The sequence below is a fragment of the Pipistrellus hanaki genome (genome assembly GCF_964339955.1).
Source record: "Pipistrellus hanaki genome assembly, chromosome: 9".
Taxonomy (NCBI): domain Eukaryota; kingdom Metazoa; phylum Chordata; class Mammalia; order Chiroptera; family Vespertilionidae; genus Pipistrellus; species Pipistrellus hanaki.
The window spans coordinates 78095072-78108647 of record NC_140511.1 but is presented as its reverse complement, the minus strand read 5'-3'; the positions used below and the strand labels follow the sequence as shown (position 1 = coordinate 78108647).

General features: G+C 39.7%; 1 protein-coding gene across 4 annotated transcripts in view; it reads right to left on the bottom strand.

Moving 5' to 3' along the window:
• RTN3 (reticulon 3) overlaps positions 1-13576 on the bottom strand; it is a 44886-nt gene that overhangs the window by 7941 nt on the left and 23369 nt on the right. For all 4 annotated transcript variants that reach the window (XM_084895805.1, XM_084895802.1, XM_084895803.1 and 1 more), the window contains one exon: positions 299-506. In XM_084895805.1, the coding sequence (XP_084751931.1) occupies positions 299-506 (208 nt within the window). The remainder of the gene's footprint in view (positions 1-298; positions 507-13576) is intronic.

The window sequence follows — 13576 nt, the reverse complement described above, 5'->3', positions numbered from 1 at the left end:
TGTTCATCAGGTCTTATTTTTACACCTGCCCAGCCTCAGTGAACCCCTTTACTAAACTGTAAAGCACATGTGTCAAACACAAGGCCCGCGGGCCAAATCCAGCCCACCAGGCCTTGCAATGTGGCCCGCACCGCGCTGTCATCACTGCACTCCGCTGTCAGTTTATGACATTGTCAGTTTATGACTGATCAGTAAACCATTCGGCCCGCGATTTAGGCTGGATTTTAGATTTTGGCCCCTTCTCTGATTGAGTTCGACACCCCTACTGTAAAGTGTTCCTTGTGATCCTTCAACTCACTTGAATGGATGTCCTTCTTCTGACTTCTGCACAGCTTGGATGACAGACCTGTAGACCCTGAAGCTGATGGTGACAGAGAGAAGAGCCAGGATGAGGTAAGAAACCACACTGATGACGCTGAAAGCGGCCAGGGAGAGCAGCACGATCAGCGTGGTGCCGAAGACAAACCCCGTCTTCTTCACATCTCGCCAGAAAATCAGATCGTGCACTGCCGAGAGAAAGGGAACGTAAGTCACACGCGACACCCGGAGCGCTGGCAGGCGGTCCCCCGGCTGCGTCCTGCTCGCCCGAGAAGCAGGACCAGCAGCCAATTACAGGTGCCCCGCCATCCCTCGGAGGCACATGTCAGGGTGATGATTCACACTGCAAAAGGTCCCTCTGGTTTCTGCACAAGTTTACAAAAACGTAGGACCTTATTTTTTAGAGGTGGCTCTTGAAGTGCAATGGGGTAAAGTATCATTTACTTCAAATGTTTCAGCAGAAAGGATGGTAGAGCAAGTGTGGTAAAATCCTGATAACTGTTGTCTAAATGAAGCAAACAGTGCCTACAGTTTAATTCAGTCAACAGGCTCTAAAACCAAAACCAAAGTGAAATTTATAAATTGGGCTGGGGCAGAGAGAGTGGTGAATAAAAATATATCAAGCTCTATTAGTGTTAATTAAAATTAAACACCAGTCTCTGTTCATCTGAAGAGTACTCAGGAAGGATTATGGGTAGGGGACCATATAATCATCTAAAAAGCAATACTTTTGAGAGTAAGTGGGGCTACTATTAGTCATTGTTAGGAAATGGGTAAAATAAGCAAGGCTGTCCCAAGCAAGTGGGACTTACGGCCGGGGACATTTAAACTGGAAACTGAAGAAACTCAAAAACCCCAGGGTAACTGCTGCCAATTGCCTCCCATCCAGCAATGATACTGCACTTGGATGCCAATCTGTGAAGGCTCACTTCAACATTAATAACTACCTCAGTTTCCTCTGCTATTCTTTGCTTATACAAAAAAGAGCAAGGGCTTTGGAGTTGGAGAACATGAGTCCTGGTAATTTTAGTTGTATACCCTAATTAACCTTTCTAAACCTTTGTTTTCTCATCTATTTCGAAGTTGTTTTAAGTAATATGGCTAATGCATGTAGAAAGCTTAGCATTGTAAATGACACAGTAACCACTCAAATGTGAACTATAATCAAAATATGGAAGACTGTGATTGAGGGTAAGGTTTCAGTTGACCCCCTGGCACCCAGTCCTTCCCCATATTCAGCTTCAATCCTCTTCTCTGAAACGAACCTTAGCTGGAGCCACAGGAACCTAACTTGAAACTAAGAAAACACCGAAGACAAACTCACGGTATAGCAGAAATAATCACTGGTTCCAAGACTCCAGTTACGGGATGTGACTATCGGGAGGAAGTAGGGGTTTGGATCGCTGAGGGGAGGTTGAGAGTCCCAGCAGTGATGTTGCAAAGGAGAGAGAGAAACGGGAGGCAGCTCAGGCTCACTTGACTGAGCAGGAAAGCTGAACAGACAGAATGCTACCTACTTATGAGAGCAATTCTTATAGCCAGAGTCCAAGTAATCTATGTCATTTTCCATTATCTACACAGGAACAGTTTCAACACACAACGCTTAGCGATGGAACACACTGATACCATGTGCCTCCTGACGTAATGTACTGAGAAGCACACATCACTTGTATGGTATTCTTGCCAAAAACATAAAAACTGAATCTGATGAGAAAACACTAGACAAACACAGACTGAGAAAAAATCTACGAAACAACTAGCCTGTATTCTTAAAAAATATCCATGGTGTGACAGACAGGAGACTGACCACACAAATGCAAAGTGAGACAGACGGACACTGGCTACCAGGGTGAGAGCTGTGAAGAACATCCCGGGGACAAGTGGCACAATGTGGATGTGAACTATATAACTGATAAAAGTGCTGTGCATGTTACATTTCCTAAACGTGATAAGAATCTAAGTGTACCACAAAACAAAGAAAAATTATCATTCAAAAGAAACACACTCCAAAGTATTTAGGGCAGTGGTTCCCAACCTTTTTTTTTGGGGGGGGGGGGGGGCATGTTCCACCTAAAGCATTTCTAAAATCCTGATGCGCCTCTGTGACCTCTAATTCCCATTATTCAAAAGTGAACTCCTATTCACGGAGGAAGGTTAAGAGGCCATTAACTTGGTCTAAACAAGCTTCCAAAGAACATGGCATCCATGAAAGAGAAAAATGAAAGAACGAAAGGACAGTTGAAGTCCTGAGGAAGAAATCACTAAGAAATTGTTTAAAACATTGTAATGTGAAGTGATATGGAAAATAGCAAATAAAGTTTCAAAACATAGAGAACTGAAATGCACAAATGTCACAATATATATTTATATACTGTATATGAGTTCCCATAAGAAATGCAAAAAATTCACTATTAATAACTCATTCTCAAATTGCTCCCCTTAAAAGTCAAATTGCACCCCTGTGGGGCATGTGCTCCATGTTGGGAACCACTGATTTAGGGACAAAGGGGCAGGGTGTTTGCAACCAGCTCTTAAATGGTCAGGAAAAACCATGAATCTATAGAGAAGAGATAAAGCAAAAGTGACTAAATGTTAACATTGGTGAACTAGACCAAGGGTTTATGGGAGTTTTTTTGTACGATGCATGCTAGTCTTTAAATTTGAAATATTTGAAAGAAAGAATAAGAAAAAGAAACTCTTAGAGAGAAGGCTGGGCCCAGAGTCGAAGACCACGCTGTATCAGAGAAGGGAAAGCGACAGCCTCTAAGGCAATGAATTTCCCTTTGTGCAAACCAGAAAAAGCACCCTACCCTCATGGCTTGACTGCCACCTGCTGGAAAATTGTCATAAGGAACCAAACCCACAATGTTAACACATGTGAATGGTGCTCCCTGGAGGTGTGCAGGACACAGCTTGGATGACATGTCTCTAGAGAGGGACGGGAGAGGGGCAGGAGATGCGCTGGAGCCGAGGGAGGGGCTGAATCACGGAGCACTTTCACAGAGCAAGGAAAAGGCCGTGGGTTTTACCTCCGATGAAATGCGAAGTCACTAAGAATGTCAAGCAGGGGCTAACATATTAACAAGAGAAACCCCCTTACTGCCGTAAAGAGAACACGGATTGCGATGGGGCAGGCGTGAAAGCAGAGAGGCTCCCAAGGAGGCTAACCTGGAGGTCCAAGGGAGAGATGACGGTCATTTAGATAAGGACGGAGATGAGTGGACAGATTTGAGCTGTATTTTTGAGGTAGAACAGGCAGATTGATAGACTGGATGCAGAAGGAGACGAAATATGAATGACACGTAGGCTTGGGGCCTGAGCAAATGGATGGATGTGGCGTCATTTGCGCAGAGGGAGACAGAGTACAGAGTATGTTCATTTGGGATGGATGCGTAAGGATATCCATTAGTGAAGAGGTGGTCAGATCCGCCAGTGTGGAGTACACAGGCAAGTCTGAACTGGAGATACGAAGTGGATGAGGCTAACTATTGGGTCGGCAACTAAGTAATTGCGGGTTTCACACATATATGGCTTCAGTTGAATTTTTAGGTTTGCAGACGTAGTACAAATGTAAAACACATTTTGTTATTTGATAGTTGGCTATTCAGCTGTTAATCAGTAAAAAAAGCTTTTTGATCTGTTTTGTAGTTTTCGTTTGGCGTTCGTTGAAAAATGGAAAATCAAAAGGAACATTTTAGTCATATTTTGCTTTTTTATTTCCGCAAAGGGAAAAACGCATCGCAAGCTCATAAAAAGTTATGTGCTGTTTATGGTGACGAAGCCTTAAAAGAACGGCAGTGTCAAAATTGGTTTGCCAAATTTCGTTCTGGTGATTTTTCACTCAAAGATGAAAAACGCTCTGGTCATCCAGTTGAAGTTGATGACGTCCTAATCAAAGCAATAATCAATTCGGACTGTCACAGTACAACACGTGAGATTGCAGAGAAGCTTCATGTATCACATACATGCATTGAAAATCACTTAAAACAACTTGGCTATGTTCAAAAACTCGATACATGGGTTCCTCACGAACTGAAAGAATCACAGTTAACGCAACGCATTAGCAGCTGCGATTTGCTAAAGAAACGTAATGAAAATGATCCATTTTTAAAATGACTGATAACTGGCGATGAAAAATGGGTTGTTTACAACAATATCAAGCGGAAAAGATCGTGGAGCAGGCCAGGTGAACCAACTCAAACAACATCAAAAGCTGATATTCATCAAAAGAAGGTTTTGTTATCAGTTTGGTGGGATTACAAAGGAATTGTCTACTTTGAACTCTTACCACCCAACCGAACGATCAATTCTGATGTCTACATTGAACAACTAATGAAATTAAACAATGCAGTTGAAGAAAAGCGGCCCGAATTGACAAATCGAAAAGGTGTTGTATTCCATCATGACAATGCAAGGCCACACACATCTTTGGTCACTCGGCAAAAATTAATGGAGCTTGGTTGGAATGTTTTGCCACATCCACCATATAGTCCTGACCTTGCACCATCTGATTACTTTTTGTTTCGATCTTTACAAAACTCCTTGAATGGTAAAAATTTCAATAATGATGATGATGTCAAATCGTACCTGATTCAGTTTTTTGCTAATAAAAACCAGAAGTTTTTTGAACGTGGGATTATGATGCTGCCTGAAAGATGGCAAAAGGTCATTGATCAAAATGGGCAATACATTACAGAATAAAGTTATTTAGTTCCATGAAAAAATTGTCTTTGATTTTCTTTAAAAAATCCGCAATTACTTAGCTGCCGACCCAATAGTATTGATTGGGAAGAAGGCCCGATTCTGAGGCCCATTGGTAGACCTGAAGATTGGAAGAGGGACTTCTTTCTGAATGCTTCTATTTTCTCAGTAAGAAAGAGCTGAGATCACTGGCTGGTGGGGTCAGGGGAGCAAAGAAGGTTTACAGAGAGAGGAAAAGATATAAAATGGTTATTTCAGAAAAGCGAGAAAGTGTCGTAAAGCTCTTAGAAGAAAACACAGTGTATCTTTGTGACCTTAGGCAATGGCTTCTCAGATACGATACCAAAAGCACAAATGACCAAAACAAAAAACAACAAAAAAGAAATTGGGCTATATCAAAATTAAAAATCTCTCTGCTGTCAATGGTACCAAGAAAGTGACAAGCAGGGACCGGTTTAGCTGAGTGGATAGAGTGTCGGCCTGCAGACTGAAAGGTCCCGGGTTTGATTCTGGGCAAGGGCATGTACCTTGGTTGCGGGCACATCCCGGTGGAGGGTGTGCAAGAGACAGCTGATTGATGATTCTCTCATTGATGTTTCTTTTTTAAAAATATATATATTTTATTGATTTTTTTTTACAGAGAGGAAGAGAGAAGGATAAAGAGCTAGAAACATTGATAAGAGAGAATCATCGATCAGCTGCCTCTTGCACACCCCCTATTGGGGATGTGCCCACAGCCAAGGCACATGCCCTTGACCGGAATCGAACCTGGGACCCTTCAGTCCGCAGGCCGATGCTCTATCTACTGAGCCAAACCGTTTTCGCACTTTCTCATTGATGTTTCTAGCTCTCTATCCCTCTCTCTTCCTCTCTGTGAAAAATCAATATTAAAAAAAAAAAAGAGAGAGAGACAAAATACGCATAAAATAACAGTATATTTGCAAATAATATATCTGGTAAAGTATTTGTATCCAGATATATAAAAAATTATAAATAACTCAATAAAAAAATTAGTCCAATTGGAAATTGAACAAAGGATCTGAAGAGACATTTCTCCAAAGATACACAAATAGCCAATAAGTACATTAAAGATGCTCAACATCATCAGTCATTAGGGAAAAGCAAATCAATACCACACTGAACCCCCTAGGATGGCTATAATAAAGAATTACAATAACACATATTGGCAAGAATGTGGGAAACTGGAGCCTACCTTCCTACTGGGAATGAAAAATGGTCAGCCACTTTGGATAACAATTTGACAGCTCCTCAAAGAGTTAAACATAGTTATTATATGGTCCAGCAATTCCACTCTTAGGCAAATGCCCAAGAGAAATGAAAACATACAACACAAAAAGTTGCACACACCAATGTTCACAGAAACATTATTCATAACAGCCCCAAAGTGGAAACAATCCGAACACCAGAACTGATGAATGCACAAAGAATGGCAGTATATCCATACAGCGGGATTTTATTTGGTAATAAAAAGGAATGAAGTTCTGACGCTACAAAGCTTGAAGACATGAGGCTAAATAAAAAAAGCCAATTACAGAAGCCACATGTTATATGATTTAATTTATATAAAAACCAGGAATAAGCAAATCTATAGAGACAGAGAGTAGATTATTAGTTGTTTATGACTGTGGTGATGGCGGAAAATGGGGAGTGGCCACTAATAGGAATGGGGTAAGTGGTGGGAGACTAAAATGTTCTAAAATTGAATAGTGCTAATGATAAAAAACATTTAGCTGTACCCTTTAAATGGGTGAATTGGTAGTATGTAAACTATAGCTCAATAAATGTGTTAAAAAATAGATAAATTTGCAATTATAGTCAGGGGTTAGTAATAATACAGAGAGTAGCCAGAAAATCAATTAGGATATAGAAGACTTGAACACTATTATGCAATTTGACACAGAATATCCCACACAACAACAGAATATACATTCTTTTCAAGTACATTTGGAACATTTACCATGATAAATCAAATCCTGGACCATGAAACAGCCCCAATAAGTTTGAAAGGATTCAAGTCACTTGCTATATGTTTTCTGACATTAAGGACAGTAACAGAAAGATCCGGGGAAAACCCCTAATATTTGTAAATTAAACAACACTTCTAAACAATCAATGAATCAGAAAAGAAAAATCAACAGAAAAACCAGAAAGTATTTTGAACTGAGTGAAAATAAAAATTTGTCGGATCCAGCTAAAACAGTACATAGTATAAAAGTGCCTGTAATAAGAAAAAATGACAAATCAGCAATCTCATTTTCAACCTAAATGCTAAAAAAAGAACAACTTGAACCAAGGAAATGGAAGGAATTAATAAAAATCAGAGCAGAAATCAATGAAACAGATAACAGGAAAACACAGAGAAAAACCAACGAGGCCCTGGCAGGTAACTCAGTAGGTTAGCGTGTTGTCTAGGTTGGCCAAGGTTTTGTGTTCGATCTCTGGGCAGGGCAGATACATAAATCAACCAATAAATGCAAAAATAAGTGAAACAATAGATCTCTCCCTCTCCAATAAAAAACAAAATTAATAAAACCAGCCGAAACCGGTTTGGCTCAGTGGATAGAGTGTCGGCCTGAGGACTGAAGGGTCCCGGGTTCGATTCCGGTCAAGGGCATGTACGTTGGTTGCGGGCACATCCCTGGTGCGGGGTGTGCAGGAGGCAGCTGGTCAATGTTTCTCTCATCAATGTTTGTAGCTCTCTATCCCTCTCCCTTCCTCTCTATAAAAAAATCAATAAAATTTCCTATAAAAAAAATTAATAAAACCAAAGTTAGTTCTTTGAGAATAACAACAAAATAGATAAAACTCTAGCTAGACTGACCAAGAAAAAGTGAAATACACAAATTGCCAATATCAAGAATGAGAGAAATGACATCACTACAGATTCTACAGACATTACAAGGATAAGAGAATATTTTTTAAAATGCCATGCCAGCCTGGCTGGAGGGGCTGTGGATGAGCATCACCCTACGAACCAGGAGGCCATGGTTTGATTACCCGTTAGGGCACACGCCTGGGCTGTGGCTCAATCTCCAGCGGGGGGCATGCAGGAGGCAACCAATCAATGATTCTCTCTCATCACTGATGTTTCTCTCTCTCTGAAATCAAAATAAAGATATTAAAATAATAAAAAAAATAAATGGATAAACTGGGCTCTGGGTGGTGTGGCCAGTTATAGCACTGTCCTGTACATTGAGAGGTGGCAGGTTTGATTCCTAGTTAGGACATATATCTGGGTTGCTGGTTTGATCCTGGTCGGGGCACATAAAGGATGTTTCTCTCTCACACTGATGTTTCTCCCTCTCTCCCTCAAATCAATAAAAAAAAAAAAAAAAAAAAATGTATATCCTCAGGTGAGAAAAAAACAAAAGAAAAAGCAAGTCTGGTTTAACATTCATAAATCATTCAATATAATTCATCCTGTCAACAATCTGAAAAAGAATAACTATATAATCATCTTAAAAGATATAGGAAAGGTATTTAACAAAAATCCAATATTCCTTCAGATAAAATCTCTCAGCAAACTAGGTTAGAGAAGGAAATATTCTCAACTTGATAAAGGGAACCTAGAGCTAACATCCTATATAATAAAAAGTGTAATATGCAAATAGACTGAACAGCTGAACAACCAAAGGGTAATATGCTAATGATATGCTAAGGCTGCTCAATAGCTTGCTATGACATTCATTGACCACCAAGAGGCAGACAGTTGACTGGTTGACCAGTCGCTATGATGTGCACTGACCATCAGGGGGCAGATGCTCTGACTAGTAGGTTAGCTTGCTGCTGGGGACTGGTTGATCAGGACTGAGTGAGATGGGCCGGACCCGCCCTGGAACTCTCTCAGGGTCCCTCCCCAGACTGATCATGCACGGGTGGGGTTCCTCAGCTTGGTCTGCGCCCTCTCACAACCTGAGACCCCTCCGGGGATGTTGAAGCCGGTTTTAGTCGGATCTCACAGGCCACGTCCCTTGGGAGGGCTCCAGATGCAGGGCTCACTGCTGGTGAGCTTCTGCTGCAGCAGCATGAGCCTCTCCGGATCCGGACTGACTGGGCGTGCCACGGCAGGCTGGCAGGCACAGTGGGGCGGGGATGAGCGGGAGCGGTAGGCAGGAGCTGCAGGCGACATTGGACTGCGGGTTTCAGCCTGATCCCTGCAGGCCACCCTGAGGGACCCCACTGTGCACAATTTTGTGCACTGGGCCTTTAGTATTGGGTCGGCAGCTAAGTAATTGCGGGTTTCACACATATATGGCTTCAGTTGAATTTTTAGGTTTGCAGACGTAGTACAAATGTAAAACACATTTTGTTATTTGATAGTTGGCTATTCAGCTGTTAATCAGTAAAAAAAGTTTTTTGATCTGTTTTGTAGTTTTCGTTTGGCGTTCGTTGAAAAATGGAAAATCAAAAGGAACATTTTAGTCATATTTTGCTTTTTTATTTCCGCAAAGGGAAAAACGCATCGCAAGCTCATAAAAAGTTATGTGCTGTTTATGGTGACGAAGCCTTAAAAGAACGGCAGTGTCAAAATTGGTTTGCCAAATTTCGTTCTGGTGATTTTTCACTCAAAGATGAAAAACGCTCTGGTCATCCAGTTGAAGTTGATGACGCCCTAATCAAAGCAATAATCAATTCGGACTGTCACAGTACAACACGTGAGATTGCAGAGAAGCTTCATGTATCACATACATGCATTGAAAATCACTTAAAACAACTTGGCTATGTTCAAAAACTCGATACATGGGTTCCTCACGAACTGAAAGAATCACAGTTAACGCAACGCATTAGCAGCTGCGATTTGCTAAAGAAACGTAATGAAAATGATCCATTTTTAAAATGACTGATAACTGGCGATGAAAAATGGGTTGTTTACAACAATATCAAGCGGAAAAGATCGTGGAGCAGGCCAGGTGAACCAACTCAAACAACATCAAAAGCTGATATTCATCAAAAGAAGGTTTTGTTATCAGTTTGGTGGGATTACAAAGGAATTGTCTACTTTGAACTCTTACCACCCAACCGAACGATCAATTCTGATGTCTACATTGAACAACTAACGAAATTAAACAATGCAGTTGAAGAAAAGCGGCCCGAATTGACAAATCGAAAAGGTGTTGTATTCCATCATGACAATGCAAGGCCACACACATCTTTGGTCACTCGGCAAAAATTAATGGAGCTTGGTTGGAATGTTTTGCCTCATCCACCATATAGTCCTGACCTTGCACCATCTGATTACTTTTTGTTTCGATCTTTACAAAACTCCTTGAATGGTAAAAATTTCAATAATGATGATGATGTCAAATCGTACCTGATTCAGTTTTTTGCTAATAAAAACCAGAAGTTTTTTGAACGTGGGATTATGATGCTGCCTGAAAGATGGCAAAAGGTCATTGATCAAAATGGGCAATACATTACAGAATAAAGTTATTTAGTTCCATGAAAAAATTGTTTTTCTTTAAAAAATCCGCAATTACTTAGTTGCCGACCCAATATTTAATAAAAGAAGACAAGGATTTCTCTCCTAGGACTTTTATTTAATATTGCATTAAAGGATCTAGTCAGTACTGGGGAATAAACCTTCCTTTAATATGTAAAAAAAAAAGTTCTAGTCAATACAGTAAGTCAATAAAAATATGACACCCAAACTGAAAAGAAAGAAAGCAGTAAAACTGTCATTAGATGGCATGACTGCCTATGCAGAAGATCTGATGGAATCTACATGAAAGCTATAGAATGAGGTTAGCAAGGTTGCAGAATATAAGGTCAATATACAAAATCAATTATATTTCTACATATTGGCATTAACCACCCAGAAATTGAGTTAAAAATACCATTTAAAATAGCATGAAAACACTGAGGCATAGATTCTAGCTAAAGCTATGTAAGACCTATACACTCAAATCTATAAAACATGCTGAGAAACTAATAAAGTCCTAAATTAATAGAATGTTATAATATTTTCATGGGTTAAAAAATAAAAATTGCTAAGATATTAACTGTCCCCAGACTTATCTATAACTCGATATGATTCCAATCAGAATTTTGAAGAGTTTTTTTTGGTGGTGGTTGTAAAAAATGGACAAAGTGATTCTAAAATTCCTATGGAAATGCAAAAGACTTACTTTGTGTCTCAATGTTTCAAGTCTTGTGCTGTACTAATTATGCCTTTTATTTTCTTAGATTCCATTTCAATACATAGCACAGCCCCTTTTTATAACTTATGTCAGCAAAACCAATAACTTCTCAGTTATCTTATTTTGCTAATGGCAAATGATACTTCTATCAAAGAATTCACCAGAGTGTTTCTATTGCTGGTAGAATTATGAGTGATTCCTTCCTTTTATTTTTTGAATCTTCTATAATGTGACCCTATTACTTTTACTTTTATTTTTAAAACTTTTAGGGGGGGAGAAGTAGGTGCTGAGAGATGGTGAGAGGAGATCTGACTTTGGGTGTGGGCACAAGGTGCAATATACAGATCTTATAACAGAACCCCACACCTGAAACCTATATGATCATGTTGACCAATACCACACCAATAATAAAAATAAATAAAAACTGCCAAAACCGGTTTGGCAGTGGTAGAGCGTCGGTCTGCAGACTGAGGGGTCCCAGGTTCGATTCCGGTCAAGGGCACGTACATTGGTTGCGGGCACATCCCCAGTGGGGGGTGTGCAGGAGGCAGCTGGTTGATGTTTCTCTCTCATCGACGTTTCTAGCTCTCTATCCCTCTCTCTCCTCCTCTCTGTAAAAAATCAATAAAACATATTTAAAATAAACAAATAAATAAATAAAAACTTTAAAGAGTGCCTATCTCTTATCCTTAATAAAAGATGCCCGATGCAGTACCCTTATTACACCAAAAGAGGGCACTAACACACCCAATGGAAATCTCAAGGTTAAGGGAAAAGATACTGGTTCCTGCCATTTTAGAGAAAACAGGAGCGAACCTTGATGCTCTGTCCATTGATTTTTTATTACTGAATTTTGGGGGAACCCTTGATTTTATTCCAACTTCAGTTGTTCCCAAAGGCCAAGGGCATGTACCTTGGTTGTGGGCAAATCCCCGGTGGGGGTGTGCAGGACGCGGCTGGTCGGTGATTCTCTCTCATCGATGTTTCTAACTCTCTATCCCTCTCTCTTCCTCTTTATAAAAAAGCCAATAAAATATATTAAAAAATCAAAAACAAAAACACACAAACTTATTTGATATTATATTAATCCTTTAAATTTACTGAGTTGTTTTATGGCCTAGCATACTATCTATATTGGTGAGAGTATACCTTGTACACCTGGAAAAGGACTAGAGACTGATACATCTAACTGAAGTAGCTTATATTTGAAAAGATTTATTCATGAAGTAAGACAATTTTATTATTATTATTATTATTATTATTATTATTATTTTTTAGTAAGACAATTTTAAAAGATTTTCAATTCTGAAACCCACAAAAGAAGATCTGTCATGTTCTTGGTCTCATTATACTGGTCTTCCTTAATTATCATCTAAAAATATTTACTAATCAGCCAAGACCAGTTTGGCTCAATGGATAGAGCGTCTGCTTGGGGTCTGAAGGGTCCCGGGTTCGATTCCGGTCAAGGGCATGTACCTTGGTTGCGGGCATATCCCCAGTAGGGGGTGTGCAAGAGGCAGCTGATCGATGACTCTCTCTCATCAATGTTTCTAACTCTCTATCTCTCTCCCTTCCTCTCTGTACAAAATCAATAAAATATATTTTAGAAAAAAAGTTGGTAGAATTTGCCTCTTGCATATAATAAATGGCTTTAAAAAAATATATTTACTAATCAGCTCTAACTAGTTTGGCTCAGTGGATACAGCGTCGGCCTGTGGACTGAAAGGTCCCAGGTTTGATTCCGTCAAGGGCATGTACCTTGGTTACAGGCACATCCCCAGAACAGGGTGTGCAGGAGGCAGCTGATTGATGTCTCTCTCTCGTCGCTGTTTCTGACTCTCTATCCCTCTCCCTTCCTCTCCATAAAAATCAATAAAATATATACTTTAAATAAATAAATAAATAATATAAAAAATATCTATTAATCATAGAATTTGGTCAGTGACAAATATCCTAAATTTCCATTGCCCCTTTCCCTTCTCACACTGGGTTAAATAACTCAGCTGAGAATTACTTAGTAGTTACAAACAACTTTAAATACTACAACACCATAAAGTAAAGCAAAATAATTATCACCATATTAACAAGGAAGATGCTGAACCAGTTAGGCCAGTTGTCTAAGGTACACTAAAGCAGGAACTGCCAGAATTAGACACTGGAGTTCTTATAGTCTAATTATCATATGCCTCATCACTTAAAAAAAATGCTGTGAGAATTCTAACAACTCATGAAGAAACCTAAGATATACCAGAGTCAGAGAACCATATCACTGAAGTGATATTATAAAGATCATCTACTTCAACATCCTCACTTTTCAGATTGTTCAATGTCACACTTGTAGACACAGTAAAAGGAGAATCTGGCACTCCTAAATCCCAGTTCAATAATCTTCAATTACT